At 45.0% G+C, this 27,260-nt stretch overlaps 1 protein-coding gene across 6 annotated transcripts in view; it reads left to right on the top strand.

Annotated features, from left to right (window-relative positions):
• The window catches only part of FAT1 (FAT atypical cadherin 1), a 241,129-nt gene that overhangs the window by 84,232 nt on the left and 129,637 nt on the right, over positions 1 to 27,260 (top strand). For all 6 annotated transcript variants that reach the window (XM_044299767.1, XM_044299794.1, XM_044299760.1 and 3 more), the window contains exon 3: positions 17,498 to 17,812. In XM_044299767.1, the coding sequence (XP_044155702.1) occupies positions 17,498 to 17,812 (315 nt within the window). The remainder of the gene's footprint in view (positions 1 to 17,497; positions 17,813 to 27,260) is intronic.

Genomic DNA, 27,260 nt, shown 5'->3' with positions numbered 1-27,260 from the left:
GTATTTTTATGGCCTTGTCTCTTTCCTCCTCATATGTTAATGTCATCTTAAGGTCAGGAACAAACTAAGGCACCTTATGGGGACATCTGTATAAAGCAGATCACATTATACAATCATCTGTGAGTGGCACACACAGTTTTATCACATACTGTTTGAAAGGAAGCAGAGGAGTTAGGGCTGTGTGGGATGGGTGAGAGTGGGCCCAATGCTGAACTCCTCTTGCCTCCCAACATTGAGATTAATGGTGATCTTAGAAATTCATATGCATTGAGCTCCCACTAGTGGTGGCTTTAGCAATTTTTTTCTATCACATACTGTCTGAAGGGAAGCAGAGGATTTAGAGCTGTGTGGGATGAGTTTTATCAATGTATTGTTAGTTGTCTAGTGTAAATGGATTGAGAAATCGGTGATCAGAATGTGCGCCATATTAATAAAGCACCTGTTCCAGGACAACTTTTTTTTCCTTAATAAAAAACATTCATTTACTAAAAAAAACTTTTAATTCATGTGTAAGGGTGGGTTCACAATAGCGTTATGGAGTCCGTTATGGCTTTCCGTTATAAAAGGGTTATAACGGAACATAACGGAATCCATAGGATGGAATGCAAAACGGAAGCCTTTAAGAGGCATTCCGTTTTGCTCCGTCCTAATAGAAGTCTATGGGAAAACATAACGGATCCGTCTGGGTCCCGTTATGCAAGACAGAAAACAAAGTCGGATCCGTTATGATTCCCATAGACTTCTATTAGGACGGAGAGAAAACGGAATGCCTTTTAAAGGCGTCCGTTTTGCAGTCCGTCATAATGCAAGTCTATGGATCCGCCCTTCCGTCTTATGGATTCCGTTATGTTCCGTTATAACCCTGTTATAACGGAAAGCCATAATGGACTCCATAACGCTAGTGTGAACCCACCCTAAGAGGGCGCCTTTTACTAAGTTTTGCTGTGGTGCCCTGTGACATGTGGTGTCTATATGAGGGCGTCTGTAGCAGGCAAGCCATTTGGGAGCCATCTATGGCTTATCTTTGAACATTTTTGCCAAGAAAGTTAGTCTAATATATATCTACTGCTACGTATGTCATTTTTTTTCCACAATAGTGGACATTCCTCCCATAGAGCTTTGGCAATAGCTCAGTTTATGTTCAATAGACCATTGTTTGAATTACTATAAGTTGACAGGTTGTTAGAATTGATGGATCGACCTTTTACCTGATCAGCAACAAGATTTATCACAAGGTGGTTATGCATCATACAGCAAACGAGTGGCTGCATGTCCCAGGTATTGTTTGATGATGATGACTTGATTTCAGCCTAGAGCTTTTCAAAGCATTACGACTATGTACATGCACAGAGCCGGAAAAGTCATAATTCATCTTGCTTAGGAGGGAAAGAGAAAAAATTGTGAATTGCAAGCAGCGAGCGGAGAAAGATTAACCCCAATTACTGCCTCTTTCTATCTCTTGCCTCAACAGATTCTTGGAAATGTAATACAGAATAAAGGAAGAGAGTATTTAGGGATTATGTCTGTGTGGATAGTCACCCTTCATCTAGCCTAGGTCTTCAGGCACCATACGTACAGATGGTCTACAATGTGAATGAATAGGTCTTGTCTTGACGCATTCAACATAGTCATCATGGATGTACATAATGCGTGATAGCCAAGAGCTCTTACGGTATAGTGCCTGGTGGAAAGACCTTCCAGAGCAGGGTCAGCGCAGAGACCGAGCCAGAAAGGAACGGTAGGGGATTTTATCAGTGAATCTTCTAGAATGGTAAATTCAGTTCTGTATTATATGTTACCAGTATATCTCAGGATAATTATAGACAGGGATGGAAAAATGACTATAGATCAATAAATCCAGTTAATGTGATTTCACATGTGGCAAAATTTCGATGCGTATTACTCACACAGAATCGATGATACAACGCATTTGGCTGTTTAACACCCAGGGCACAGGTAGTATGGAATGAGTCTTTCTGATGCACAACATGTCTATTGGAGAAACAGTGCACATTCTCACAGCAGATTTCACCCCTTTTTTGCTGAAAAATGTACATGCGCTAAATGTGTCACATACAGTGGCCTAACTAGAAATGACTGGGCCCCACGACAAATATTTGAACAGCACCCCCTTCCCATAAACTTCTTTGCAACCCCCTTCTCCTGTGCAACCACCCACTCCTGTGGCTAGTCAACATCGTTTTCTCAGACCAGGCCCGACAGCAGCTCCTTTATGTATATACTGTATGCCATGTCACTGTATATACTGTCATTTTATAATATTGTTGAGGGGGCCCTGTAACTAAAATCTTTTAGTTCTCCTCCTGGATGGACCCCTTCTGAGTTCATGCCCCAAGGGAGCCACTTCCCCTGTTTCCCCTATAGCTACGCCCCTGGCCACATGTGACCTTAAAGAGGACCTGCCACACTGTCACCTCCTTGTATTTTGCTGTAACTATTTGCAGTCCCCATGTCTTAACAATTCTGGAGCATCTTTTCTGATGACTTTCCTTTATTATTCCTGCTAGAAGTTATGAATGAATCGCTAGCAGTTTGCAATGAAGATCCAGATGAGTGTTACCAGTTTGGGGATGTGTTCCTGTCCACTGATTGGATAGTGTCAGACTTTGTAGGGACACACCCCTAACTGGCCACACCCATTTGGAACATTATTGCAGACTGCTAGTAATTGAATCGTAACTTCTAGCAGGGATAATGAAAGCATAACACAACACGGGGTCATAAGAATAGATGCTCCAGAATTGTTATTGCATGGGGAATGCAAGTAGTGACTAAAGCAGACATGTCAGGAGACAGGTCCACTAAGGGGGCAGGTCAGTAAAAAAATAAAAAAAATAAAAATAGGTTTAGAATGTTGCTGAAAAAAATCATCTTCCCCCCACCAATCGCTGCCTGCTCCCACTTGGCTGAGTGGTGACTAGAGTAGAGTAGTAAGTAGAGACCGGTGCGGGACAAGCCAGACAAGCCCTCTAATGTTCAATGGCCTTATATATCACTCTGAAGGACATATTCATGTATTTAGGAGACACAAGTGTGAATTTGTAAAAAAAAAAGGATCAAAGAAAAAAGTAAGAAAAAAAGGGTTATGGATAAGGCCAGGGGGCTGATCGTTTTCAGCGTAGACTCTTCTGTAGCTCGGGGCTCTGTTACACTTGATCCAACTTGTAATTGTCATGAGTGATCCCACTGAATTCTTCCACTCTGTGTAGTAGGTTAGTATGGTGATGGATAACGTGATGACTGTCATGTACGGCAGATAGACTGGTGTTACACCGCCGCAGCTGCGATCCAGTCCCTTGGACTGGTAATATGCTTCATTGCAAGCTCAGTGGTATACTGTGTGAATCTCCCGTTTCAGCGAAAAGTAACTATTACACAGATTTTATAGTAATAACATAGTGATATGGTAATAGGAGCGAAAAATAATCTCTATACAATATTAGTGAATTGTGCATGATGCCTCTTTAGATTGCAGTCAGTGCTCCTGTGGTTAATGCTGCATGCTTGGCATAAACTTTAGCAATGTGAGGCTGCTTTCACACTAGCGTTCGTTGGTCCGCTCGTGAGCTCCGTTTGAAGGGGCTCACGAGCGGACCCGAACGCCTCCGTCCAGCCCTGATGCAGTCTGAATGGAGCGGATCCGCTCAGACTGCATCAGTCTGGCGGCGTTCAGCCTCCGCTCCGCTCGCCTCCGCACGGACAGGCGGACAGCTGAACGCTGCTTGCAGCGTTCGGGTGTCCGCCTGGCCGTGCGGAGGCGTGCGGATCCGTCCAGACTTACAATGTAAGTCAATGGGGACGGATCCGTTTGAAGATGCCACAATATGGCTCAATCTTCAAGCGGATCCGTCCCCCATTGACTTTACATTGAAAGTCTGGACGGATTCGTCCGAGGCTATTTTCACACTTAGCTTTTTTTTTGCCATTTTAATGCAGACGGATCCGATCGAACGCTAGTGTGAAAGTAGCCTGAACAGGGTTCTATTTCTTTCCTGGACTCATGAATTTAGTGCTTTATTGTTCCACTTCTTTTGCAATTCATATTATAGGACACCAGTGCCTTACAGATACCAGACAATCTATCTATCTATCTAATCTTTCCCATAGAAACCATGGGGCCCCTGCAAATATTTTGTACAATTATTGGAACTAATCTAATATATAAAGCTTAGTGTATGTACAGTATGTGTGTGTGTATGTCCGCTTAAGGAATCCGCACTGTCGCATTTACAATCACAAAATTTGGCACACAGGTACATCAGATGTCAGGGAAGGTTTTACACCAGGTCTGAGCTCTCTAGGATGTACCATTCCTAAGATATTCCCAAAGAAATGCATTAGCCAATAGAAGCCTGGTCACATTACCCTTATCAGCCAATAGAAGCTTGCAGGTCCTTAGTCTCCACATACACACAGTTTTACACCAGGTTTCCATAACAACCGAGCCATTTTTCTTCACTGTTGTAGGTCAGCTTTAAAGAGCAGGGCGCTGTGGATGACACTGTTAAGGGAGCGGAGTGCTGTGGAGGACACAGTTAAGGGGGCAGGTAGGGTGGCCATTCAGGCCACCCTCAAAAGACGTACTTAAAAACCCCGCCCCAGGTTCTGCTAAGCCACTCCCTGACCCAGTTAGGCCACGCCCCTTCTACTCTGCAGCTGACGGGGATTGAAAAAATGAAGGTAAAAATCAACTTTTGTCAGCTGCAGGGGTGGGAGGGAGGGTGACTTTCTCCCTGCAGCTCACACTAAGACAGCAAAGTGCTGCTGTCTGAGAGTCAGCTGTTCAAAAGGACATCCCTGTGTCTGTCCAGGCCCTGCGCTGGACGGAGGACAGTGAGTCTGAAAGGCAAAGGGCAAGCTGCTGTGGAGGTCACAGTTAAGGGGATGGTCCGCTATGGAGGTCAGTGTTAATGGGCAGGTTGATGTAGAGGCCACTGTTAAAGGGATGGGATGTTGTGGAAATCACTGTTAAGGAGATAGGGTACTGTAGAGGTCACTAATAAAGGGGCTGCCGCTGTGGAGGTCACTGTTAAGGGGTCGGGATGCTGTGGAGGTCACTGTTAAAGGGGCGAGCTGCTGTGTATGTCACTGTTAAAGTAGCGGGCACTGTGGTGGTCTCTGTTAAGAGGGCATGGAACAGTGGAGGTCACAGTTAAGGGGACGGTCCGCTATGAAGGTCAGTGTTAGGAGGCGGGGTGCTGTAGAGGTCACTGTTAAGGGGGCGGGTGTTGTGGAGTTCACTTTTTAAGGGAAAGAAGCTCTGTGGAGGGCACTGTTGAGGGAGTGGATTATTATGGAAATCACTGTTAACAAGACAGGGTACTGTGGAGGTCACTAATAAAGGGGCGGCCGCTGTGAAGGTCACTGTTAAAGAGAAGGCCGCTGTGGAGGTCACTATAAAGGGAGGGATACTGTAGATGTCACTGTTATAGTGAATACTGTCGATATCTTTTAACAACACACACAAACATTAACTTAAATAGAGGTAATATACCTATCCTGCTAATATATATATATATATATATATATAAAATTACACTGTACACATGTATAATATATATATATATATATATATATATATATATAGGAAACGAAAAAAGGACAGCACTCCAAGTAAAAGTGATGATGATTTAATCACCCATGTGCAGGCAACGTTTCAGCTCATACAAGAGCCTTTGTCAAGCAATGAACACAGTAAAAGAAGGGGCATATATACGCCAACCCCTATGACATCACAAAATAGTCAATTAACAATAAAGTGCAAATAGTGCATCAATAATATATAGAAAAAATACACAAAAATGTGAGACAATGTAAAATACAATGACCAATCAATAATATGTCCAATACATCATACAATAAATGCATAATCGCACAGAACTGTATAAAGATAAATTGATTGGACAATACATATCAGGTGTATAAGGTATATACTAAGTGAAAAAGACTGAACGATGCTGCAAAAAAAGGAGGAGCGATAGCCTACCCTGTGTTGCCAGCCATGTCACACACGCCATGTATCGCCATTACGGCGTTCAGATGGGTCCAGTGCGCAAGCGCCAAGTCACGTGAATAGCAAGATGTAACTTCCGCAAATGACGCAGCCCGGGCATGCGCACAGAGGTAAAGAGCTGCGTCGGCCATCTTGGAAATGGTACACAGCCTCAGATGTAAACAAAGAGCGCAAATGATAAACCAAATTATACATGTGATAATCGTATGGCGAAAATATGCGCAAAGAAGTAAAGAAACAATATTGCTAAGCAATATGTAGTTATTCACCAATGTGTGTGCGCCAGCCTGATAATGGACAGGATAGCGCTAAACGGATATAATGCCGTTTGCCTGTTAGTGTGCCCATGGGGAACAAGAAAGAGGATGCATACATGAGATGCAGCCCATTTCAAGAAGGCACCAACTGGAACAAAACCCGCAACACAGCTGCAGGTATGTTCACAAAAGGGCCCATAGTTCCCAATGGACACACAATAATTGAGGACACACAATGAACAACAAAGTGCATTAAATAAGAAAAAAATGCATCCAGACTATAAAACATGGACAATGTTTCAAGACATGTGGGCAATTGTGGAACACATCGGGTACGCTTCACCTCATCAACCTGCAGCATCATTCTTGTCTGTGAAAAAAGGAAGAAAAAGAAGAAAATGAGAAACTGGCTTAATAGTGTTCATAATACACTAAGTATCCTCAAGGGAAACACATAACGCATATATGACAATTGTGGGGCAAACTAATACTCTAAATATATAACCCCGGATTATAATCCGCATTGAGCCCATTGGGTCTCAGACTATTGAGGGTATAGATCCAGAAAAGCTCTCTTTTCCTCAGAATCAACACCCTATTGCCCCCACGTCTGGGCATGGGAATGTGGTCAATGGCCCAACATTTAAGATCTCTTTCGGAGTGTTGGAACTCCGTAAAGTGTTTGGCAATAGGGAGGTCTTTTCTTTTTTTGCGTATGGACAATCGATGATTGTTCAATCGCGTTCTGAGGTCCGTCGACGTCTCACCCACATATAGTAATTTACACGGGCAAATCAGAACATAAATCACAAAGTTTGAACTGCATGTAAGGTGGAATCGAATAGGATAAGAAACTCCAGTAGTTGGATGGACAAAGGCAGGTCCCCTGCCCATATATTTGCAGTCAATGCAACATAAACAGGGGAAACTGCCTTTGCCATGTGTAGTTAAAGAAGTTTGAACAGATTTGGACCTAGGTCCAATATCCGCTCTAACAAGTTGGTCCCGTAAATTGCGAGATCGGCAAAAGGAGAAGAGGGGAGGGGATCTAAATTCAGGGATCTCACTGTGACAGCCACCCAGAATCCCCCAGTGTCGCTTGATAATGCGATTGATGGTCTCGCTTTGCTCCGTGTATTTGGAGATGAAGGGTATCCGACTGACAGATCCGTCCGACACCCTTCTCTCCAAAGTACTGTTCCTATCTGTATTACGAACTTTAAGTATGTGAGAATCAAGGAGCTGGGTGGGATACCCCCTACTCTGGAATTTCCTGGACATGTTGTCCAAAGCCAGGTCAACCTGATCCGGTTCAGACACAATGCGTTTCACCCTCAGAAACTGTGAAAAAGGCAAACTTTTAAGCATACTGCGAGGATGCCCACTATTAAAACAAAGAAGGGTATTTTTGTCCGTGGGCTTGGTGTATAACCGAGTATGAAGCTTACCCTGATTGTAAATGACTGTGGTGTCTAAGAACTGTAATTCAGTCTCAGAGTGGACCAAGGTAAACTGAAGGTCTCTATTGATACTGTTGAGAAACTGATGGAATTCATCAAGTTGGGCAACACTTCCTGTCCATATGAGGAAGATGTCGTCGATGTATCTCCACCACCGCAGCAATCGGCTGCGGTGGTGTGACACATGGACGACATCCTCCTCAAAGCACCTCATGAAGATATTCGCATACGTAGGTGCTACGTTAGAGCCCATGGCCACACCCCTTTGTTGTTGAAAAAACGTATCCTGAAAAAGAAAATAGTTGTGTCTTAAAATGATCTGTAAAAGATCAATAATAAACTGTCTAGCAGCCATAGAATACGATGAAGAGCCCAGCATACGTTCAATGGCACCAATACCCAAATCATGATCGATCGAGGTATATAGCGAGGTGACATCGAACGATGCCAAGTGGACCTCATGGACACCAGTAAAATCAACCTCATTCAATTTACAAAGAAAATCCGTAGTGTCCTGTATATAGGACTCGGCCTCTGTAGCAAAGTCATGCAGGACTTTATCAAGGAAGATGGCGATGCAACTAAAGATGGAATCCGAACCGGACACAATTGGTCGTCCGGGCGGATCCTGGAGAGACTTGTGCACTTTCGGGAGAACGTACAAAACAGGTGTGACCGGATGGTCAACAGTTAGAAAAGTGCACAAGTCATCATCAATGGTGCCAGCCAACACGGCCTCAGCCAAACATTCCCTGATAAGTCTAGCAATCCCAAATTTGGGGTCAGTCTGGAGGACAGAATAAACATCCTTGTCATCCAGCTGACGTAGAATCTCACTAATGTATTTACTGGTGTCCATGACGACGACAGCGCCGCCCTTATCAGCAGGTTTAATAGTCAACGAAGGATCACGCCTAAGTTGGTCAAGTGCCTCAGCCTCCACTCTGGAGATATTAGGATGTTTGAAAACATAATCCCTGGATCTCAATTTATAAGCATTAATATCAGATGTAACAGCGGAGATAAATGCATCAACAGAGGCCTCATTGACAATGGGAGTGAAATGGCTCTTAATGGACAGATCAAGGCGTCTCAGAGAGAATTCACTAGTCTGAGGCGCCGTGATCCGAGCCCTAGTATTGAACCAAACTTGATGCCCAACTTGATGAATTCCATCAGTTTCTCAACAGTATCAATAGAGACCTTCAGTTTACCTTGGTCCACTCTGAGACTGAATTGCAGTTCTTAGACACCACAGTCATTTACAATCAGGGTAAGCTTCATACTCGGTTATACACCAAGCCCACGGACAAAAATACCCTTCTTTGTTTTAATAGTGGGCATCCTCGCAGTATGCTTAAAAGTTTGCCTTTTTCACAGTTTCTGAGGGTGAAACGCATTGTGTCTGAACCGGATCAGGTTGACCTGGCTTTGGACAACATGTCCAGGAAATTCCAGAGTAGGGGGTATCCCACCCAGCTCCTTGATTCTCACATACTTAAAGTTCGTAATACAGATAGGAACAGTACTTTGGAGAGAAGGGTGTCGGACGGATCTGTCAGTCGGATACCCTTCATCTCCAAATACACGGAGCAAAGCGAGACCATCAATCGCATTATCAAGCGACACTGGGGGATTCTGGGTGGCTGTCACAGTGAGATCCCTGAATTTAGATCCCCTCCCCTCTTCTCCTTTTGCCGATCTCGCAATTTACGGGACCAACTTGTTAGAGCGGATATTGGACCTAGGTCCAAATCTGTTCAAACTTCTTTAACTACACATGGCAAAGGCAGTTTCCCCTGTTTATGTTGCATTGACTGCAAATATATGGGCAGGGGACCTGCCTTTGTCCATCCAACTACTGGAGTTTCTTATCCTATTCGATTCCACCTTACATGCAGTTCAAACTTTGTGATTTATGTTCTGATTTGCCCGTGTAAATTACTATATGTGGGTGAGACGTCGACGGACCTCAGAACGCGATTGAACAATCATCGATTGTCCATACGCAAAAAAAGAAAAGACCTCCCTATTGCCAAACACTTTACGGAGTTCCAACACTCCGAAAGAGATCTTAAATGTTGGGCCATTGACCACATTCCCATGCCCAGACGTGGGGGCAATAGGGTGTTGATTCTGAGGAAAAGAGAGCTTTTCTGGATCTATACCCTCAATAGTCTGAGACCCAATGGGCTCAATGCGGATTATAATCCGGGGTTATATATTTAGAGTATTAGTTTGCCCCACAATTGTCATATATGCGTTATGTGTTTCCCTTGAGGATACTTAGTGTATTATGAACACTATTAAGCCAGTTTCTCATTTTCTTCTTTTTCTTCCTTTTTTCACAGACAAGAATGATGCTGCAGGTTGATGAGGTGAAGCGTACCCGATGTGTTCCACAATTGCCCACATGTCTTGAAACATTGTTCATGTTTTATAGTCTGGATGCATTTTTTTCTTATTTAATGCACTTTGTTGTTCATTGTGTGTCCTCAATTATTGTGTGTCCATTGGGAACTATGGGCCCTTTTGTGAACATACCTGCAGCTGTGTTGCGGGTTTTGTTCCAGTTGGTGCCTTCTTGAAATGGGCTGCATCTCATGTATGCATCCTCTTTCTTGTTCCCCATGGGCACACTAACAGGCAAACGGCATTATATCCGTTTAGCGCTATCCTGTCCATTATCAGGCTGGCGCACACACATTGGTGAATAACTACATATTGCTTAGCAATATTGTTTCTTTACTTCTTTGCGCATATTTTCGCCATACGATTATCACATGTATAATTTGGTTTATCATTTGCGCTCTTTGTTTACATCTGAGGCTTTGTACCATTTCCAAGATGGCCGACGCAGCTCTTTACCTCTGTGCGCATGCCCGGGCTGCGTCATTTGCGGAAGTTACATCTTGCTATTCACGTGACTTGGCGCTTGCGCACTGGACCCATCTGAACGCCGTAATGGCGATACATGGCGTGTGTGACATGGCTGGCAACACAGGGTAGGCTATCGCTCCTCCTTTTTTTGCAGCATCGTTCAGTCTTTTTCACTTAGTATATACCTTATACACCTGATATGTATTGTCCAATCAATTTATCTTTATACAGTTCTGTGCGATTATGCATTTATTGTATGATGTATTGGACATATTATTGATTGGTCATTGTATTTTACATTGTCTCACATTTTTGTGTATTTTTTCTATATATTATTGATGCACTATTTGCACTTTATTGTTAATTGACTATTTTGTGATGTCATAGGGGTTGGCGTATATATGCCCCTTCTTTTACTGTGTTCATTGCTTGACAAAGGCTCTTGTATGAGCTGAAACGTTGCCTGCACATGGGTGATTAAATCATCATCACTTTTACTTGGAGTGCTGTCCTTTTTTCGTTTCCTATTGATGGGGTAAGCTGCTACATCCCTGGACATAGCACCCTTTTTGTATTCCGGTGCCGCCATTGTTTTTCTTTTATATATATATACAGACGTGGACAAAATTGTTGGTACCCTTTGGTCAATGAAAGAAAAAGTCACAATGGTCACAGAAATAACTTTAATCTGACAAAAGTAATAATAAATTAAAATTCTATAAATGTTAACCAATGAAAGTCAGACATTGTTTTTCAACCATGCTTCAACAGAATTATGTAAAAAAATAAACTCATGAAACAGGCATGGACAAAAATGATGGTACCCCTAGAAAACACAGAACATAATGTGACCAAAGGGACATGTTAATTCAAGGTGTGTCCACTAATTAGCATCACAGGTGTCTACAACCTTGTAATCAGCCATTGGGCCTATATATATGGCTCCAGGTAATCACTGTGTTGTTTGGTGATATGGTGTGTACCACACTCGACATGGACCAGAGGAAGCAAAGGAAAGAGCTGTCTCAAGAGATCAGAAAGAAAATTATAGACAAGCATGTTAAAGGTAAAGGCTATAAGACCATCTCCAAGCAACTAGATGTTCCTGTGAGTACAGTTGCACATATTATTCATAAGTTTAAGATCCATGGGACTGTAGCCAACCTCCCTGGACGTGGCCGCAGGAGGAAAATTGATGACAAATCTAAGAGACGGATAATCCGAATGGTAACAAAAGAGCCTAGAAAGACTTCTAAAGAGATTCAAGGTGAACTTCATGCTCAAGGAACATCAGTGTCAGATCGCACCATCCGTCGTTGTTTGAGCCAAAGTGGACTACATGGGAGACGACCAAGGAGGACACCATTGTTGAAAACGAATCATAAAAAAGCAAGACTGGAATATGCCAAACTACATGTTGACAAGCCACAAAGCTTCTGGGAGAATGTCCTGTGGACAGATGAGACAAAAATCGAAGTTTTTGCCAAGGCACATCAGCTGTATGTTCACAGACGAAAAAATGAAGCATATCAAGAAAAGAACACTGTCCCTACTGTGAAACATGGAGGAGGCTCTGTTATGTTCTGGGGCTGCTTTGCTGCGTCTGGCACAGGGTGTCTTGAATCTGTGCAGGGTACAATGAAATCTCAAGACTATCAAGGAATTCTAGAGAGAAATGTACTAGCCAGTGTCAGAAAGCTTGGTCTCAGTCGCAGGTCATGGGTCTTGCAACAGGACAATGACCCAAAACACACCGCTAAAAACACCCAAGAATGGCTAAGAGGAAAAAATTGGACTATTCTAAAGTGGCCTTCTATGAGCCCTGACCTCAATCCTATTGAGCATCTTTGGAAGGAGCTGAAACATGCAGTCTGGAAAAGGCACCCTTCAAACCGGACACAACTGGAGCAGTTTGCTCATGAGGAGTGGGCCAAAATACCTGCTGAGAGGTGCAGATGTCTCATTGACAGTTACAGGAAGCGTTTGATTGCAGTGATTGCCTCAAAAGGTTGCGCAACAAAATATTAAGTTAGGGGTACCATCATTTTTGTCCATGCCTGTTTCATGAGTTTATTTTTTTACATAATTCTGTTGAAGCATGGTTGAAAAACAATGTCTGACTTTCATTGGTTAACATTTATAGAATTTTAATTTATTATTACTTTTGTCAGATTAAAGTTATTTCTGTGACCATTGTGACTTTTTCTTTCATTGACCAAAGGGTACCAACAATTTTGTCCACGTCTGTATATATATATACTTTCTAAATATATATTTCCAAGCCACACAGCTCCCACCCCCTATAAACATATACTTCAAGGTAGGTTATTACTAATAGGGCAATGAGGAGCAGGGGTGCACCTAGCCTTTCTGCTGCCCAAGGCAAAAACTGACGCGGCACCCCCCTCCCAATGCCAATTTCTTAACTAACCCCTTTGCCACAATGAAAGCGCTCATTGCCTATGGCCCTTCTGCTGTCTCCCTCTTGTCCCTACCTGGTGCTGCCTCACCAAGTCACCAATCGCCTCAACTGACCTCATTGGTGGTGCACCCCTGATGAGGAGCAGAGGACTGAACTCAGAACTATGTCTAGGGAGGGTGAAAGGGGGCGCTGTGTGTAGAAGGGTTGCTGTGTGTCCATCACTAATAGTAGGCTTATACTCACACACAACGTGATGATGGCTGCTGCAACCTCTCCTCACTGAGGTCGCTGACTGGTCACACTTGGCGGGCAACTTTGACACCTTTCCCTCCACCGGTACACCTGCAAGAACTGCAAGAAATGAGACGCAATTCAAGAGGTGGAGGTGCCGAAATTGAGCTGGCCAATACGCAGAGACAGCAGTAGAGCATCTCTCCGCCTATCGGCCAGCTGTTCTGGCTGACAGATAGGGAGCAGTAGGAAGGATAGTTCTCTCTTTACAAAACTTCCCTCCTGCTGTTGCTAGAGACTAGAGAGTTAAGGGGCAGGACCATTCTTCTCGGCCGGGCCCTCCAACCTTACGGGCCCCATAGCGACTGCGTGGTCTGCTGCCATTGGCGGTATGCCACTGCTATCTATCTATCAATCTATCATTTATCTAAAGGTCCCTTAAGATGGGACAATACAACAGACGATCTTCGGAAATGAAGCGTTCCTTCCCAGCAAGCTCCTGGTTGTCAGGAGAGAAGAGCGCTGCATTTACATGCTGCAGTCTCCTCCACAGTATGGGGAGGAGTGATCGCTAACATATCACGCATTCTCATACAGTCTTTTTTTTTGCCTGCAGTGGTGTGATTACACAGCATGATCTGCTGCCGGCAAACAACGATTTTTGTGTCTCCATGAGTGATCTATTTCCCAATGAATGAGCGTTTTGCTTGTTCATTGGGTAATTGGCAGTACCCTTACCCTTACAACGCTCTTTAGTGATTATATGGTGGATTCTAGGCCCATGTAAAGGACCCTTAATTTACCCATCTAATGTATGTAGTTTATCTATCTAATGTATCTAATTTATCTATGTATTTACTGTGTATTTATGTATTATGTGAGGCTTCCTGGAATACCTCTATCATATATTCAGTCAGGAAAGCTTTAAGCTTGCACTTTTTCTGTACACCAATTATAGAACTATTATTCTAAACTTCTGACACAGAGGCGGCAGGATGACAGGAATAAGCCACGCTATTAAAATAGGCATAAATGGTGGATGACGGTGGAAGCTGTCTGCTTTTTTCCAAAGGATTCTGTGGACTGGAAGTAACATGCTGAATCGAGAAGCAGCTTCAGTTGAGATTCTCTAATTGCATCATCTCTTCCCATTTATCTGTATAACATGCCTGCTGACCATTTCTCTGGGCAGGAACAATCACTTCTCCTCTGACAAAGAGAGGCTCCCTCCTCCCAAAAATCTCTGTTGACATATTTCAGATAAAAGCTTTTACCGTTTTGTCTTTAAATAAACACCTTTTGACTCTCTGCTAAATGGTCTGGATGCAGGATTTGGGAGAATCTATCAGCCTGGACTTGTTTTATAGTCAGGTAGCAGTGAGCCAACAAATGCCTCTGCTTTTTGTGAAAGTAGTTTAATTAGCTCAAACGAGAACATTGCGAGATGCTCCACTGCCTGATCTCCCCTGTAAGCTGATGGGTACCAAAAAATAGATACAGAGAACTTTCTCTGAAGGAAACTCAAGTTGTGGTTAATTTAATCACGGTTCCTTCAGAGCTTCGCAATCAGGAACACGCAGAGTTAAGGCTCCTCTAGGAGTATAATGTTATCAAGGTCAATTCTTTAAATTGGATCTAATGGGTTCACTTCTTTAACACGTATTTCCTGATAGAAATGAAAGGAATAGTTTATTGCTAGGGAAAATCAAGTCTGAAAATGATCATCTGACTTGTAATAGATATATATGTCTGAAGACCAAACTGATGTAGTTGAAACCACCACCAAGTTCCAGAAACTTGGAGATTTCCATGTAGTACATTGTGATTTCTAGTGAGGGAATGAGATGGAAAGTTGTGATTTCTGGTGATGGAAAGTTATGATCTCTAGTGATGGAAAGTTGTAATTTCTAGTGATGGAAAATAGTGATTTCTAGTGAGGGAATGAGATGGAAAGTTGTGATTTCTAGTGATTTCTAATGCCGAAGCGGCATGGGCACTGTGTCAGTGGAGGTCCATGTTTGGTCACTCAACCAATGTGATCTTCTGGCAAGCACCTAGCACTTGGGTTGATTCCCCCTAATGTTGTTATTTGACTTCTATAATTACTGAGAATGTTGTACAAGGCCTTGTATCTTCTCCTACGTTTGGTTTTAGTTTATCACAGTTGTTTGCGTATTTTACAGTCTCAATTTTCAGTGTTCAGGGATGGACTTCTGTGCAGTGTTCAGGGACGGACTGGGAACTTAAAATGGCCATGGGAAAAAAAACTAAGAAGTCCAATTTTACTGGGGCCCAAATTGACAGAAGGCAGGGTTAACATGAGTAGGCAGGACCATCAATACCATATTTTGGCACATTATACCACAGCAGCAGCAGAACAAAATACCCCTCTACATCACAAAATACTGCCCCAACAGTACAAAAAAGCTCCCCAAAAACTGCCTCTCTGTGGTGGTCAGCGCCAGCTGCCATGTTCTGTCCTCTTACTCTATTTGCCTCGGGATGGCAATACAGTTAAATTCAGGAGTCAGCAGAGGAGCATCAGATTCTTACTTATGTACCATGGCTGTTGGTCATTAGGAGGGCTAATGTGACCTCCTAGGCATATACTCACCGGGATGTTTTTTCTATAGGGTTTTTGCCCAGTCCGCCCCTGGCTGTGTTAGGCGGTTGGACAGAAACATCTCAGCTACAACATATTACTTTATAGCTAATCTTCATAACAGAGGAAATATAGCATGGCAGGGTAATTAGATCACTGCCCAGTCCCTGGAGGACTCTTATTATACACATTCCTAGGAAGAGGTCATGGTCCACCAAAAAGTAACGCAGACCAGATAGTGGAGCGGTTGTGTGCCAGGACTCATGCCCAACTTGTAATTAATTGAAGACAGGACCGTGACCTAGTCCAAGCCTTGGAGCTGCTCCCCTGTATGTTATGTAACATGCAGCGCCCTGAAGTGTATAAAGGCTTGATTGTTCCTCAGGAAGAATTTGTATTCTGTACGTCTTTTTCATCTCAGCTTTGTTGGAATCATAATGAGCATTTTTTTCCTGGTGAGGGACAGTAAAGTTGGCTCACTCTATACTGTGTGAACTTTTGCACTCATAGCACAGATATGCAGGGGATTCAGTTTATTATCTTCACTTACTTAAGTCTCATTTGGTCTGTTTCCAAAAGTTCTTGAAATGTCCAAAATATATTACCGTATTTTAAAGGAATCATCCACAGCAATAATCCTGGCAGCTCTCCTGACATGTACGTTTTTGCAACAATTCTGGAGCATCTGTTCTTATGACTCTATGTTGTACCGTTCCTCTATTATTCCGACTAGTTTATAAATAGATTTCCAGCAGTGTGCAATAACAGTCAATCTGGGTGTTACCAGTTTGGGGTGAGTTCCTCACAGTCTAAGACCTCATTCACATTTCCGTTCTTCACTGACGTGTATTGTCCGCATTTTCCATGGACAGTGTACCCAGTGATTTTACTGTGTCTGTTCACACCTCAGTACTTTTTTACTGACTGAAAAAAAATCACGGAGACATGCACTACTTTTGTCTGTAATGTGGACCAAACATGCCCATTACAGTTTGTGGGATCCGTGAAAAAACACGACATCCGTGTTGCGTCCACTATTGGTCTGTTTTTCACTGATAGGGATGCTTTAGAAATTAACTCTCAGCTGAGCAGCCTCCGTGGCATACGGACGACACATGGATAGAAAAAAACAGTCACACGGACCAAACACAGACATCTTCACGGATGAAACAGGGATTGATTATTTTCATGGACTTCTAACGGACACGGAAATGTGATCGAGGACTTACACTAGCAGCACTGATTGAATAGTGTCAGACTGTGCCGGAACACAACCCCAACTGGAAAAACCAAGCTGGATTTCATTGCAGACTGAGGAAAGACACAACATAAAGTTATACGAATAGATGCTCCGGAATTGTCATTACATATAAATGCAAGTAGCTACTAAAACAGACATGGCAGGAGCGGTGACAATGCTCGGGGTAGCAGGGATGAGTCGCTTTGTCTCCTCAGGTCTCTTCCTGGATGTTAAGCATCACTTTATTGCTGCCTGATTGATTATACTTTGTACTTTATATGTGTTTAGTGCAATTAGAAATTGAAAGATACTTAACCTTAAGTGCTGAAATTTCCATTAACCGCGCACTCCATCTTTTTTTTATTATTCAGGTATTATACGGACCGCAGATAGTCTTGACCGTGAAACGACTTCTCATTACTGGCTGACGGTTTATGCCACTGATAGCGGCGTTGTTCCCCTGTCCTCCTTTATTGAGATCTACATCGAAATTGAAGATGTCAACGATAACGCGCCACAAACCTCCGAACCTGTTTATTACCCAGAGGTCACGGAGAACTCACCAAAGGATTTATCAGTCGTGCAGATTGTTGCGTTTGATCCTGACTCCAGCTCTAATGACAAGTTGACTTATAAGATTTCAAGTGGTAACCCACAGGGATTCTTCGCAATCAATCCAAAGACAGGTAGGTTGAAATCCATTTTTTTTCAGCAATTTCATCCAAATCTGTAGATGTCAGATTGAGAGAGGGCAGAGCAACAAAACTAGATGGGTTTATAAAGAATGGAAAACGGTAACTTTAAGGCGAGCGTGTCTGTCAGTGAAGTGCGATGTCAGGAGACTAGATGAAAATAAAACCCGCTCTATATAATCCGTATGAACCGGGTTCTTTGGACTTCTATTATTATTATTTTTTAATTTAAAAGAGTTGTCCCATGACTAATGTAAAAATATGAAAATCAGACATCATACAGTACATGACAATTTCTTTCTAAGGGTACTTTCACACTTGAGTTAAACTTTTTCTGTATTAAGTTCCGTCCTAGGGGCTCAATACCGGAAAATCACTATCCTAATGCATTCTGAATGGAGAGCATTCCGTTCAGTATGCATCAGGATGTCTTCAGTTCAGTCACTGTACGGTTTTTGGACGGAGAAAATACTGCAGCATTCTGCGGTATTTTCCCTGTCCAAAATTCCGTAACACTTGCCGGAATGCCGGCATTATTTTACATTGAAATGCAATAATGCCGGATCTGGCCCCAAGTGTTCCGGAAAAATGGATCCAGTTTTGCGGTCTGCGCATGCGCGGACCTTTAAAAATGTGAAAAAGATAAATACCGGATCCGTTTTTCCAGATGACAACCGGAGAGACAGATCCGGTATTGCAATGCATTTGTGAGACGGATCCGCATCTGGATCTGTCTACAAATGGTATCCGTTTGCATACAGATTGCCAGATCGATGGAATTGCCTGCCGGAATCCAGCAATGCGAGTGTGAAAAACAAAGCTAGAACCAGCCCTGTATCTCACATGGATCCAGAGATCTCCCCGTTCATTGCTGTGTTAGATTTATATCAAGCTGGCAGCTCAAGGGGTGTCTTTTCTGCTGCAGCTAAGGGGGCGTGTCCATGCTCTCCCTATCACAGCTCAGGAGGCAGTTGAAGGATGAAACTGAGCATGTGCGGCCTTCTCAGTGAGCAGGTCAAAGAGATAAGAAAAAAAAACAGCAGGTGGCGCTATACAGATACATTTTATTGAATAACTCAGTGGCTATACAATTTTTTTTAATTAAATGCAATGACAAAAGTATTCAGAGCCAGGTGCTGGTTTGAAAACTACAGAATATTTTTCGTGGGACAATCCCTTTAATCTTCTTATTCCTTTTTATTTGATCTGTTGGTCTGCTTCATAAGAGGTAGATAGAATTTGTGATGGAAAACGTATCCATCAGAGCTTTAACAATGACCATTTAAAGGCTATGGACACCTTTGCTGTGTTTTTGCATATACCCACATTTATTAAACATTTTCGTCTGTTTTTGTGATACATGCAGTTAAAAATGCTAAATACCTGTCTACCAGCAAGTAGGGCGTCTACTTGCTGGTAGCAGCCGCAGAAAACCGCCCCCTCCTCCTGTTTATTGACAGGGCCAGCCGGGATCTCCTCCTCCGGCTGGCAGCATTTCAAAAATCTTGCGCCTGTGTTGATTTGGCGCAGGCGCTCTGAGATAAGGAGGCTCGCCTCCTCAGCACTCCCTCAGTGCGCCTGCACCGATGACGTCTTCTCTTTCGGTGACGTCATCAGCGCAGGCGCACTGAGGGAGTGCTGAGGAGGCGAGCCTCCTTATCTCAGAGTGCCTGCGCCGAATCAACACAGGCGCGCGATTTTTGAAATGCTGACAGGGCCAGCCGGAGGAGGAGATCGCGGCTGGCCCTGTCAATCAACACGACGAGAGGGCGGTTTTCTGTGGCTGCTACCAGCAAGTAGACGCCCTACTTGCTGGTAGACAGGTATTTAGCATATCATAAAAGTAGTTTTCTTTGCCAAATCTACTGAACGAAAATGATTAATAACATAATGTATAGCAATATCACAGGATAGGGATTATAAGTACACAAAAAAAAAAAATGAGTTTAGTGGGGTGACAGAAGCCCTTTAACAAATTGGCTTTGGGGAGTTGGGGTGCTATTTCAGTTTTCGCTTAAGGCAGCAGAAAGGCTAGGCGCCCCCCTGGATACGCTTTCCATCACAAATTCTACCTCCCGCTAATGGAGCAGACCAACAGAAATATATAGCAGTGGTGTGAACTAACCGTATGAAATGTTCAACCCTTGTTCAGACGAAAGATATCTTAGTGCTATAGAAGCAACAATAACTAGAAATCATAGGAGTGAAATCTATGTAAAAAATGCTTTAGTTGTGAATTAATCTTCAGGGTGGAGTCATCATGACTAGAGTTGAGCGAACACCTGGATGTTCGGGTTCGAGAAGTTCGGCCGAACATCCCGGAAATGTTCGGGTTCGGGATCCGAACCCGATCCGAACTTCGTCCCGAACCCGAACCCCATTGAAGTCAATGGGGACCCGAACTTTTCGGCACTAAAAAGGCTGTAAAACAGCCCAGGAAAGAGCTAGAGGGCTGCAAAAGGCAGCAACATGTAGGTAAATCCCCTGCAAACAAATGTGGATAGGGAAATGAATTAAATTAAAAATTAAATAAATAAAAATTAACCAAAATCAATTGGAGAGAGGTTCCATAGCAGAGAATCTGGCTTCCCGTCACCCACCACTGGAACAGTCCATTCTCAGATATTTAGGCCCCGGCACCCAGGCAGAGGAGAGAGGTCCCGTAACAGAGAATCTGTCTTCATGTCAGCAGAGAATTAGTCTGCATGTCATAGCAGAGAATGAGGCTTCACGTCAGCCACCACTGCAACAGTCCATTGGCATATATTTAGGCCCAGCACCCAGGCAGAGGAGGGAGGTCCCGTAACAGAGAATCTGTCTTCATGTCAGCAGAGAATTAGTCTGCATGTCATAGCAGAGAATGAGGCTTCACGTCAGCCACCACTGCAACAGTCCATTGGCATATATTTAGGCCCAGCACACACACAGGCAGAGGAGAGAGGTCCCGTAACAGAGAATCTGGCTTCATGTCAGCAGAGAATCAGTCTGCATGTCATAGCAGAGAATGAGGCTTCACGTCAGCCACCACTGCAACAGTCCATTGGCATATATTTAGGCCCAGCACACACACAGGCAGAGGAGAGAGGTCCCGTAACAGAGGATCTGGCTTCATGTCAGCAGAGAATCAGTCTGCATGTCATAGCAGAGAATCAGGCTTCACGTCAGCCACCACTGCAACAGTCCATTGTCATAAATTTAGGCCCAGCACCCAGGCAGAGGAGAGAGGTCCCGTAACAGACAATCTGGCTTCATGTCAGCAGAGAATTAGTCTGCATGTCATAGCAGAGAATGAGGCTTCACGTCAGCCACCACTGCAACAGTCCATTGGCATATATTTAGGCCTAGCACACAGGCAGAGGAGAGAGGTCCCGTAACAGACAATCTGGCTTCATGTCAGCAGAGAATCAGTCTGCATGTCATAGCAGAGAATGAGGCTTCACGTCACCCACCACTGCAACAGTCCATTGGCATATATTTAGGCCTAGCACACAGGCAGAGCAGAGAGGTCCCGTAACAGACAATCTGGCTTCATGACAGCAGAGAATCAGTCTGCATGTCATAGCAGAGAATGAGGCTTCACGTCACCCACCACTGCAACAGTCCATTGGCATATATTTAGGCCTAGCACACAGGCAGAGCAGAGAGGTCCCGTAACAGACAATCTGGCTTCATGACAGCAGAGAATCAGTCTGCATGTCATAGCAGAGAATGAGGCTTCACGTCACCCACCACTGCAACAGTCCATTGGCATATATTTAGGCCTAGCACACAGGCAGAGCAGAGAGGTCCCGTAACAGACGATCTGGCTTCATGTCAGCAGAGAATCAGTCTGCATGTCATAGCAGAGAATGAGGCTTCACGTCAGCCACCACTGCAACAGTCCATTGGCATATATTTAGGCCCAGCACCCAGGCAGAGGAGGGAGGTCCCGTAACAGAGAATCTGTCTTCATGTCAGCAGAGAATTAGTCTGCATGTCATAGCAGAGAATGAGGCTTCACGTCAGCCACCACTGCAACAGTCCATTGGCATATATTTAGGCCCAGCACACACACAGGCAGAGGAGAGAGGTCCCGTAACAGAGAATCTGTCTTCATGTCAGCAGAGAATTAGTCTGCATGTCATAGCAGAGAATCAGGCTTCACGTCACCCACCACTGCAACAGTCCATTGGCATATATTTAGGCCCAGCACCCAGGCAGAGGAGGGAGGTCCCGTAACAGAGAATCTGTCTTCATGTCAGCAGAGAATTAGTCTGCATGTCATAGCAGAGAATGAGGCTTCACGTCAGCCACCACTGCAACAGTCCATTGGCATATATTTAGGCCCAGCACACACACAGGCAGAGGAGAGAGGTCCCGTAACAGAGGATCTGGCTTCATGTCAGCAGAGAATCAGTCTGCATGTCATAGCAGAGAATCAGGCTTCACGTCAGCCACCACTGCAACAGTCCATTGGCATATATTTAGGCCTAGCACACAGGCAGAGGAGAGAGGTCCCGTAACAGACAATCTGGCTTCATGTCAGCAGAGAATCAGTCTGCATGTCATAGCAGAGAATGAGGCTTCACGTCAGCCACCACTGCAACAGTCCATTGTCATAAATTTAGGCCCAGCACCCAGGCAGAGGAGGGAGGTCCCGTAACAGACAATCTGGCTTCATGTCAGCAGAGAATTAGTCTGCATGTCATAGCAGAGAATCAGGCTTCATGTCAGCCACCACTGCAACAGTCCATTGGCATATATTTAGGCCTAGCACACAGGCAGAGGAGAGGTTCATTCAACTTTGGGTAGCATCGCAATATAATGGTAAAATGAAAATAAAAATAGGATTGAATGAGGAAGTGCCCTGGAGTCCAATAATATATGGTTATGGGGAGGTAGTTAATGTCTAATCTGGACAAGGGACGGACAGGTCCTGTGGGATCCATGCCTGGTTCATTTTTATGAACGTCAGCTTGTCCACATTGGCTGTAGACAGGCGGCTGCGTTTGTCTGTAATGACGCCCCCTGCCGTGCTGAATACACGTTCAGACAAAACGCTGGCTGCCGGGCAGGCCAGCACCTCCAAGGCATAAAAGGCTAGCTCTGGCCACGTGGACAATTTAGAGACCCAGAAGTTGAATGGGGCCGAACCATCAGTCAGTACGTGGAGGGGTGTGCACACGTACTGTTCCACCATGTTAGTGAAATGTTGCCTCCTGCTAACACGTTGCGTATCAGGTGGTGGTGCAGTTAGCTGTGGCGTGTTGACAAAAGTTTTCCACATCTCTGCCATGCTAACCCTGCCCTCAGAGGAGCTGGCCGTGACACAGCTGCCTTGGCGACCTCTTGCTCCTCCTCTGCCTTGGCCTTGGGCTTCCACTTGTTCCCCTGTGACATTTGGGAATGCTCTCAGTAGCGCGTCTACCAACGTGCGCTTGTACTCGCGCATCTTCCTATCACGCTCCAGTGCAGGAAGTAAGGTGGGCACATTGTCTTTGTAGCGTGGATCCAGCAGGGTGGCAACCCAGTAGTCCGCACAGGTTAAAATGTGGGCAACTCTGCTGTCGTTGCGCAGGCACTGCAGCATGTAGTCGCTCATGTGTGCCAGGCTGCCCAGGGATAAGGACAAGCTGTCCTCTGTGGGAGGCGTATCGTCATCGTCCTGCCTTTCCCCCCAGCCACGCACCAGTGATGGACCCGAGCTGCGTTGGGTGCCACCCCGCTGTGACCATGCTTCATCCTCATCCTCCTCCACCTCCTCCTCATCCTCGTCCTCCCCGTCCTCCAGTAGTGGGCCCTGGCTGGCCACATTTGTACCTGGCCTCTGCTGTTGCCAAAAACCTCCCTCTGAGTCACTTCGAAGAGACTGGCCTGAAAGTGCTAAAAATGACCCCTCTTCCTCCTCCTCCTCCTCCTCCTCCTGGGCCACCTCCTCTTCCATCATCGCCCTAAGTGTTTTCTCAAGGAGACATAGAAGTGGTATTGTAACGCTGATAACGGTGTCATCGCCACTGGCCATGTTGGTGGAGTACTCGAAACAGCGCAACAGGGCACACAGGTCTCGCATGGAGGCCCAGTCATTGGTGGTGAAGTGGTGCTGTTCTGTAGTGCGACTGACCCGTGCGTGCTGCAGCTGAAACTCCACTATGGCCTGCTGCTGCTCGCACAGTCTGTCCAGCATGTGCAAGGTGGAGTTCCACCTGGTGGGCACGTCGCATATGAGGCGGTGAGCGGGAAGGCCGAAGTTACGCTGTAGCGCAGACAGGCGAGCAGCAGCAGGATGTGAACGCCGGAAGCGCGAACAGACGGCCCGCACTTTATGCAGCAGCTCTGACATGTCGGGGTAGTTGTGAATGAACTTCTGCACCACCAAATTCAGCACATGCGCCAAGCAAGGGATGTGCGTCAAATTGGCTAGTCCCAGAGCTGCAACGAGATTTCGCCCATTATCACACACCACCAGGCCGGGCTTGAGGCTCACCGGCAGCAACCACTCGTCGGTCTGTTGTTCTATACCCCGCCACAACTCCTGTGCGGTGTGGGGCCTGTCCCCCAAACATATGAGTTTCAGAATGGCCTGCTGACGTTTACCCCGGGCTGTGCTGAAGTTGGTGGTGAAGGTGTGTGGCTGACTGGATGAGCAGGTGGAAGAAGAGGAGGAGGAAGCCGAGAAGGAGGAGGTGGCAACAGGAGGCAAAGAATGTTGCCCTGCGATCCTTGGCGGCGGAAGGACGTGCGCCAAACAGCTCTCCGCCTGGGGCCCAGCTGCCACTACATTTACCCAGTGTGCAGTTAGGGAGATATAGCGTCCCTGGCCGTGCTTACTGGTCCACGTATCTGTGGTTAGGTGGACCTTGCCACAGATGGCGTTGCGCAGTGCACACTTGATTTTATCGGATACTTGGTTGTGCAGGGAAGGCACGGCTCTCTTGGAGAAGTAGTGCCGGCTGGGAACAACATACTGTGGGACAGCAAGCGACATGAGCTGTTTGAAGCTGTCTGTGTCCACCAGCCTAAATGACAGCATTTCATAGGCCAGTAGTTTAGAAATGCTGGCATTCAGGGCCAGGGATCGAGGGTGGCTAGGTGGGAATTTACGCTTTCTATCAAATGTTTGTGAGATGGAGAGCTGAACGCTGGCGTGTGACATGGTTGAGACGCTTGGTGACGGAGGTGGTGGTGGTGGTGTTGGTGGTACATCCCCTGTTTGCTGGGCGGCAGGTGCCAACGTTCCTCCAGAGGCGGAGGAAGAGGCCGAGGCGGCAGCAGCAGAATAGGCCGAGGCGGCAGCAGCAGAAGAGGTAGCAGGGGGAGCCTGAGTGACTTCCTTGGTTTTAAGGTGTTTACTCCACTGCAGTTCATGCTTTGCATGCAGGTGCCTGGTCATGCAGGTTGTGCTCAGGTTCAGAACGTTAATGCCTCGCTTTAAATAACGGACACTAAATAACTCGCCCAGCTACAGCACTAAGGACAGATTTAGCGGGATATAAATTTGAGGCCTAGTATTTAGGCGCTGGGTGACAGGTATGGGTTTAGTGCCAGAATTAGACTTGGAAATACACAGTAGCGGGTGTGTGTGAAGTTATTCTGAATGACCCAATGTGCACCTTGAATATTATATACCCTTTTAGGGATAGATTTCAAATAGCTCTGATATAGCAGAAACCACTAAATTATGAAATTGCTAAATTGGGAATTGTATTTCAACCCAGAACAAGAAATGTGCTTGAACGGACACTAAATAACTCGCCCAGCTACAGCACTAAGGACAGATTTAGCGGGATATAAATTTGAGGCCTAGTATTTAGGCGCTGGGTGACAGGTATGGGTTTAGTGCCAGAATTAGACTTGGAAATACACAGTAGCGGGTGTGTGTGAAGTTATTCTGAATGACCCAATGTGCACCTTGAATATTATATACCCTTTTAGGGATAGATTTCAAATAGCTCTGATATAGCAGAAACCACTAAATTATGAAATTGCTAAATTGGGAATTGTATTTCAACCCAGAACAAGAAATGTGCTTGAACGGACACTAAATAACTCGCCCAGCTACAGCACTAGGGACAGATTTAGCTGGATATAAATTTGAGGCCTAGTATTTAGGCGCTGCGTGACAGGTATGGGTTTAGTGACAGAATTAGACTTGGAAATACACAGTAGCGTGTGTGTGTGAAGTTATTCTGAATGACCCAATGTGCACCTTGAATATTATATACCCTTTTAGGGATAGATTTCAAATAGCTCTGATATAGCAGAAACCACTAAATTATGAAATTGCTAAATTGGGAATTGTATTTCAACCCAGAACAAGAAATGTGCTTGAACGGACACTAAATAACTCGCCCAGCTACAGCACTAGGGACAGATTTAGCTGGATATAAATTTGAGGCCTAGTATTTAGGCGCTGGGTGACCGGTATGGATTTAGTGACAGAATTAGACTGGGATATGGCCAAAAAATAAACAGACTATTGCTGGTTAAATGCACTTGGTGTGACAGCTTCACCCTGATGTAGGCTTTAGCCAAAAAACAACCACACCATTGAGGGTTAAATGCACTTGGTGACAGGCGCAGCTTGCCCCTGATTTAGTATATGGCCAAAAAATGAACAGACTATTGCTGGTTAAATGCACTTGGTGTGACAGCTTCACCCTGATGTAGGCTTTAGCCAAAAAACAACCACACCATTGAGGGTTAAATGCACTTGGTGACAGGCGCAGCTTGCCCCTGATTTTGTATATGGCCAAAAAATGAACAGACTATTGCTGGTTAAATGCACTTGGTGTGACAGCTTCACCCTGATGTAGGCTTTAGCCAAAAAACAACCACACCATTGAGGGTTAAATGCACTTGGTCGCAGCTTGTGCTGGCGCACCACAAGACACAAAATGGCCGCCGATCACCCCAGAAAAATGTGACTGACAAACGGTCTGTGCAGCCTAAAAACAGTGAGCAATTGAGGATCAGCAGCTCAATGATCCACAGCTGCAGATCGATCAGTTAATCAAGTCCTTTGGAGGAGTTAATCTGCCTAATCTCGCCCTACTGTCGCAGCCGCAACCTCTCCCTACGCTAATCAGAGCAGAGTGACGGGCGGCGCTATGTGACTCCAGCTTAAATAGAGGCTGGGTCACATGGTGCTCTGGCCAATCACAGCCATGCCAATAGTAGGCATGGCTGTGATGGCCTCTTGGGGCAAGTAGTATGACGCTTGTTGATTGGCTGCTTTGCAGCCTTTCAAAAAGCGCCAAGAAAGCGTCACAAAAGCGCGAAGAAAGCGACGAACACCGAACCCGAACCCGGACTTTTACGAAAATGTCCGGGTTCGGGTCCGTGTCACGGACACCCCAAAATTCGGTACGAACCCGAACTATACAGTTCGAGTTCGCTCATCCCTAATCATGACCTTTCATCCCCTTATGAGCTTTTCTCAGCTTCAAGAGAAGGTTTATTAGAC

The sequence above is a fragment of the Bufo gargarizans genome, chromosome 1 (assembly GCF_014858855.1).
Source record: "Bufo gargarizans isolate SCDJY-AF-19 chromosome 1, ASM1485885v1, whole genome shotgun sequence".
In the NCBI taxonomy this organism is placed as follows: Eukaryota; Metazoa; Chordata; class Amphibia; order Anura; family Bufonidae; genus Bufo; species Bufo gargarizans.
The sequence above is the reverse complement of the archived record's forward strand: the minus strand, read 5'-3'. Positions and strand labels throughout refer to the sequence as shown.